Genomic DNA, 6911 nt, shown 5'->3' on the forward strand with positions numbered 1-6911 from the left:
ACACACACACACACACACACACACGCACGCACACACACACACAAACAACCTTTTACTTGGCTGTTTTTTTTCCGGCATGAAATTCATGAAATATTCTCCAGAGCAGTGTGCTTTGAGGTGCAGGTTCACAGGTTCATCTTTTATTCTTCCATCCTCAGCTCACATGGAAGAAACAGCATGGATGTCTCTATAAAGTCTGTCAGGGAGCTCGTACTCCACTGGCAGCTGGAATATTCCTAAACAAAAGAGTTCATACAAACAAAAATCTAACTAACAGAAACAAATCATGCGCCGCATATCCGGGCTCGGGACACAGAGCGGTCTGTGAGTACTGGACGGTTTCAGGGGTCATTGGTGCCCAAAGCAAATTTTTGGACCTCTTGCAGGTTTTTTTTTACTCATGAGGCTATGTTTGCAATTTGCAGCATAGAATATCCCTAATATTAAGTTATAGCGCAGATTCAGGTTGACGCTTAATGCCTACATGGTTTCACACTCCTGCAGGGATTCAACTTAATCTGAAGTTATACTTAACCTCACCAATAAAATAACCAATGTCCCATTTCTGATTTTATTGGTGAGGTTAAGTATAACTTCAGATTAAGTTGAATCCCTGCTGGAGTGTGAAACCATGTAGGCATTAAGCGTCAACCTGAATCTGCGCTATAACTTAATATTAGGGAAATCACTGCTGGCCGTGGCACATTTATAATGCAGCAGCAGGAAATGTAATCCAAAGAGCGGCAGCTCCGCTGGGGCAGAGCGGGGTAATTGGTTACTGGACTTAGCTCAGGCTGCTTGATAGCACTTGGGTGTTTTGCAAAGACTTTGGACAAGATCTCGTGGGAATCCCAATTAAAAAGCAAAATGCAGAATGTGGGTCTTGTGAGGGTCAACAAACAACGCAAGGTTTGCTGCTTGGAAAGCAGTCTGCGTCATGTCCAAAAAAACATGGATTATAATTCGTGGCTGCGTGTTGATTGACAACCGGTCTTTGGGTGCAGTTTTTTAGGTTTCTGAACGGGGAGCAGATCAGGTGTGCTGTCCTTTTTTTAGAAGACCCCTTTTCCCCCTCACCTTGACTATTGTGATGAAAACATTATTTTCTGCTGAAGTTACAGTTTTGATAAAGGAGAGATATTTCTGATATTTCTTTCTTTTTTTCTTCTCAGAGATTTGAATCAGATTCTGGTGGTGATTTCTTAGTTGTTTGGTCACTGTCAATCAAATCTGTTCCAATCAGCCACACAGTCTTGATGAAGCAGATTAGTTGGTGTTAACTTTTATAGAGACATAATACCTCGTGACAAGACATCTTTGATTTGGGTTGTAACTTGTTTGGTCATGATTATTTAATGCTGTATTGAATTATTAAGATATAAAGCCAAGTTTGTTTTCAGGGGCTTAAATGTGATATTGTTTTCATATTGAACAATACAGTATAAGGACTGGGCATAATAATGCTTCCTGGAGGCTCTGGATAAAGCGGTGGCTTGTTTTAATTCTATTATTTCACTCAGTATGAGCCGACACAACGAGGTTCCTTCATCTTTAAGTCTCCTCATATGGAGTTTGAGGATTAATACAAATCAGCATCCTTTGAAAAGCTGCAGATGCTCCCAGCTTGATTTTCATTGGTGTCACTTTTAGTCATTTTAACTTTCATCAGAGTCTGATTCGTAGTCTAGAGCTAAGAGATATTCACCAAAGACAAGGAAGAAAGTAATGACAGTGCACATCTAGCCAGCGACTCAATTCTTGAAGAACTTGTTCTCCAAAATGAGCCCAAAAATGTCTTGATGATCGCGATGATTCGAAGGGGGGAAATGATCTCCGAGTTGAAACATTTTTTGAACAAGTACCGTGTCATCGTCTGAGGCACATGGGCCTCGATGTATGACTGTTTCTATGCGGAATAGGAATTGAGACAACGAAACACGAGACCTGTAACCAAACACCCCTTGCACACAGCTTGTATCTGGTGTCAGCATGTGCCGGTCAGAGCCAACTTGATTTTCTTTCCACCGCTGGCCGACAGTATAGTTGTATGAGTTCACCAAAGTGTGAATGTGTAATATTATCGGATCCTCACTTGATAACTGGATGGCGGGAAGCAGTGAGCAGTGATTGCCTGCTGGATGTGAAAATACTGACACTGACCAACAGACAGCAGCAAATCTTGATCTCTGTAGTTACCAAGCCTGCACAACAGGGACAAAGGTTCTCTCAAGGTTAGAAGCACATAAGAAACTAAGCCATGGTATGATAATGCTTCAGTGTTTGGTTTGGTTTTACAAAAGCTTTTCAAACCACACCTCTGCTCACACACTCTATGCTTGGGGGGGGGGGGGGGGGGGGGGTTGGATTGTGTGTCACTCACTCAGATCCTATTGTTTATTGTAACACTGTCACTCTGGTTGTCCCAGGAATCCAAACCCACCTCACAGGCCACGAGCTGAGACGAGGGAGTCCAGTTCACTGTTTCCACTTCTATCTGGACCGAGGTGCCTGCTGTCGCCGTCTGCATCAGGAGGACGAGAGAAATGTCTCTGGATTAGTTCCTTGCCAATCAGAAAAGGCGGTAAAAGAAAACCCATCCATTTATTTCTTCGATTGTACTATTGTGTTTGTTTTTATAGTAATTGTTGTATGATTATCTCATAATTGGAAATTCGAAGGACTTGTTTGCAGTCTCATTTATTCTATAACTTTACTTTATAGTCTTATATCGCGTGAGGCTTGCTCCACACATAACTTCATTACACAATTAAGATCTCTCTAAAAAAAATCGGCAGGCTGGATGTAGTTGTGTGAGAGTGTTGAAATGTCTTCACCATCGTGGCTCTGTCAATTTTTCTTTAATCCTCTTACGGACGACCATAACATTTGTAAAAACATGTTTGTAAATGGAAGCTTGTAAGCGAACAACAAGTGGACAAGGTTTCACCACCGGTGTGGACGAACTTGTTGTGTTTCTGTCCTCAGATATCGTTCCCTCCTCGGTGCTTCATCCCTTCTGAGTCAGAGCTCCGGCAGCCAGATGGAGCCCAACTCTTCACTAACCCACGGCTTCGCATTTGATTTATATGACCAATATCGATGTGGTTACGGAGGCGCCATCATACCTGAGTAAGTGTAGGAAGAATTTTGCATAGAAAAGTAAAAAATTCACAAGAATTAAAATTGTGAGGCATCAAAAGTATTGCATTGCTATGTTAACCTTTACAGGCAGGTCACCAGTCAGCAGCTTTATAGCAATACTGGCAGCAAGAAAAGTAAACTTCGTCTCAATGACCAGCTGTAAGTTGCCTTATGATTATTTTTTAGCAATTTTAAACTGTGAACAAATTCACTGATAATCTATAAAAATCATTTTTCATTGGCGATGCAAAATTAAAAAGGACTTTTTTTCTTTTCTCAGTGTACCAAAACCAACTGATATAAATATAGGGTGAGTACTTTCATGAACACACACTAGACATAAACAAAGACTTTACCTGTGTCTGCCTCAAACTTTAGATACACTTTTTCTTTTTCTTTACTCGCCGTTTCTTTACTTGCCTAAAACAGGGAGAAAATTATCAAAATTGCAACTCCAAAGGAACATCCCTATTCATCCCACATCTCCCGGTTTGCCATGTTTCCATCCTTCCACTCTCCAGATGACCCTGAGACAGGGGTCAGAGTTGCCTCCCAACCCTACCCGAGCCATCTCATCCCAAAAAGTGCACCAGGCGTCACTCTGCTGAGTAAAACATATGGTAAAAAAAAGGGCAAATGGTGATATTAGAAAATATATTACCAGGAAGGTATTTAAGGATTCTTTATTTTCATGCGCAGGTGGTCCATTTAGACATGAAATCTTGGAGACACCAATAAAAACAAGGAAGGCTCTTTCGTGGACCGGACAACACGGCTTCTGGGATGTGAGTAATAAGATATATGGCCTCACCGTGTCAATGAAGTCAACCCGAACATAAAAAATACCTTACAACTTCCTCCAGCATACAAAGCCACTGACGGGAGAGAACCAAGTGTTCTACCCCACTCCTCCAAAGACAGTGCTGCCCAACCCTAACCTCCGTGACTGGGATTTGTCTCTATCTGAGCGGACAAGCAACATGTTGACAAATGTGGAGAGGACACACTGGGTCACCACTTACCAAAGGCACTTCACAGGTAACGAAGCCTCAACACTGTGAAAACATAAGCAGGAAGCTTTTTGAAAAAAAAAGAGTTTGGTATCAGAAATGATATTGTGCTATTGTGTTGAAGCTCTTTGCAAAGTCATATAAAAAGTCAATAATATTGTGTTTGAATTACAGGATCTGGACCAGCATGTCCTTTGAAGATAGATGATTTCAAGGAAAAAATGAGTGGACTCACTGGGATGAATTCACAGACTGTAACACAGGTAAAACACTTGCAGGGTGTATCTTTCTTTTACAGTAACACAGTGTGCAACAGGAATCCTGATGAGTTATTTTTCTCCTACAGAGAGAAAGGTCTTATCCTGTGTTTGTTCCCGCTAAACCAAGACACGCATGTAGGAGAAGACAGGGGAGCGGCACATGCAGTCCCACTGCTGCTGACCTCCTAAATCCATCTAATCAAGTCGGCACTGCTACAGCTCCTACAAACCAACACGGGCAACAAGAGATCCCAGCCGAGCATAATGAGGCACCAGATTTAAATCCTAAGGGCCACCGTCAATCAGAGAACAGCACAGAAGCACAGAGGGCTGAGCTGTCCCGGGAGGTCTCACACAAACAACAAATCGAGGGCAAAAGTTCCGTGTACGTGGACGGGGAGGGAGAAAACAGCAAAGTCCGGTTTGATGAAAGTCTCATGCAAGACGACACAGGGAGACCCCCGGACCTGCACAACCGCCCACTGTCCAACAGAGAGATAGATGTGAACAGAGAGAAAAGCCTGAGCAACCTCTGTCATGAACCGAGCATCAAGAAGCAGCATTTTAAAGTCGGAAGAAGTGCATCCAAACACCAGGTAGCTATGGACTCACACACTGAGTTACTATCAAGGCCTGCTGCAGAGCAGGGGAGACGAGCAGAGGGCAGAGAGCTGTCACAGGGTATCTCTAACCCCTACGTGCCGCTGAGGCCTCCCGCCCTGCCAGGCATCGGCCCAGTTGGGACCGCAGGTGGAGAAAATGCAGCCCTCCGCCTCCTGGACCTTCAGAATTCGTTCAGCAAGTCGGCAGCCCATCGCAGCTTCAACAGCTCCATCACACGTGCTGCTGTGAACCTGACGGACAATGTGGTCACAGGGAGAAAACACGACTTCTATGGGATCAACTGCTACTACCTCCACGGATAGTCACATGCATATTTGAACCCTCTTTGGAAGAAATAAAGTAGTCTTCTAACACTTGGTTTTGCAACTACATAATACTTAATGTTGAAATTGAATTAGTTAACCTTGAATACAGTTTTTCTTTTGAATACTGTAAACTTAAATTTACTACCTGCATTTGGGAGCCTTTAAAAACCTTCAGGGGAAACTCATAGGGGAAAGTCAAATAATTTGAATGCAACATACTGTATATTCAGAGGTGCTTTCATTTCAACATCACTGCTACAGTCATGGTTGACTTTCACGATCTTGTGACATTTAAAATGGTTGTAAGAGTAAAATTATTACGGCTATGAGTTGCTTCCAAAAGCCAGTTGGCAGTGGCTGGTTGTGAAGGCTGTAAGAAGGACGGGTGGATCTGAAGTCTGTGTCTCATTTCTTTTGAGCAGACTGTTTATTTAACTCAGTAGTTATGCACTATTTTGTAAGTATCACAAACTGTCAGGCCAAATTTGCAAACATTGTTCATTTGCTCTTAAATTACATTTAAATTAGCAATATTCATTAGAGCCCATGATGTATTATACACTACACTTACATAAGACTCCCGTAAGCCATGGCTCACTGTGAGGGTAAAATAAAAGAAACAGCCTTCAAAGCCTTCATACTTCACAGACAGTGAATATTCTACAGCAGTAAATTCATAACGATGCACAGATGAATACTTTGATCTTTACTGTAACGTCTCTAAGAACATCAGGAGGACATCTGCATGCAGCTGATTCCTCACAGGGTTATATGTCACAGGGCTCATCACGGAGCATTGTGCAGCCTGCGGTATGGAATCCACCTCTCTGTGTTGTAGGTGCTGCAGTGACCGCTTCAGCTCCACACTGTGAAAGGGAAAATGCCTTTTCACACATTATCTGTTGCAGTCAGGTTGACTCTCTGTGAAAGGGTTTTTTTGTGACGGAAAGTCCTTGAGCAGCAAGCCTGCAACCTCGAGTGATATAACAGCCTTTCATTCAGAGGTTCAGAGAGAAAGGAAAATCAAATAATAGAGGGCAACACAGCAAAAATTGACCGTCGCAATTTTCTTGATGAATATTGCAGACATTTTAAAACTGTGTGTGGTATTTTCTCACAATGCAAATCCCCAAGGGCATATGAGACAACAGTGTTTTTGTTGTTGTCATTATTGTTTTGCCTTTTGTGAGCAAATGTGCATTTTTGAAAAAAAAAATATAGTTATGTTACATTAATCATCAGTATAGATGTTCACGCCCAATTAGTAACTCATTTGGTTAATGCTCATCTTTTTTGTATATATATGTATACCAGAACTGTTAATGCATCCTTGTGACTACATTTCTTTTATAATGCCATGAACTGACAATCCGTGATTCAACTGTTTGCCCAGCAGGTGGTGGTATATACTCATATAAATCATCACGCCCTGTTATTTGTCGGTCAGAGTGTATAGTATTTTTCTTTCTGATGTGTTTTCGTTATTTTCACATAATTTTGTACTTTCCAACATATGACATATTTTAATTAACTAATTAATTGATTAAATATCAGATTAACATTCATAAATA

General features: G+C 41.8%; 1 protein-coding gene across 2 annotated transcripts in view; it reads left to right on the plus strand.

The window, feature by feature from the left end:
* The window catches only part of LOC118300081 (uncharacterized protein C7orf31), a 28834-nt gene extending 21925 nt beyond the window's left edge, over positions 1 to 6909 (plus strand). For both annotated transcript variants that reach the window (XM_047336135.1, XM_035624158.2), the window contains 9 exons: positions 2427 to 2581; positions 2986 to 3129; positions 3229 to 3300; positions 3422 to 3451; positions 3571 to 3761; positions 3841 to 3926; positions 4005 to 4179; positions 4326 to 4414; positions 4498 to 6909. In XM_047336135.1, the coding sequence (XP_047192091.1) occupies positions 3041 to 3129; positions 3229 to 3300; positions 3422 to 3451; positions 3571 to 3761; positions 3841 to 3926; positions 4005 to 4179; positions 4326 to 4414; positions 4498 to 5337 (1572 nt within the window). In that variant the 5' untranslated portion in view covers positions 2427 to 2581; positions 2986 to 3040 and the 3' untranslated portion in view covers positions 5338 to 6909. The remainder of the gene's footprint in view (positions 1 to 2426; positions 2582 to 2985; positions 3130 to 3228; positions 3301 to 3421; positions 3452 to 3570; positions 3762 to 3840; positions 3927 to 4004; positions 4180 to 4325; positions 4415 to 4497) is intronic.
* The last annotated feature ends 2 nt before the right edge of the window (positions 6910 to 6911 follow it).

Source organism: Scophthalmus maximus, chromosome 1, assembly GCF_022379125.1.
Source record: "Scophthalmus maximus strain ysfricsl-2021 chromosome 1, ASM2237912v1, whole genome shotgun sequence".
Classification (NCBI taxonomy): domain Eukaryota; kingdom Metazoa; phylum Chordata; class Actinopteri; order Pleuronectiformes; family Scophthalmidae; genus Scophthalmus; species Scophthalmus maximus.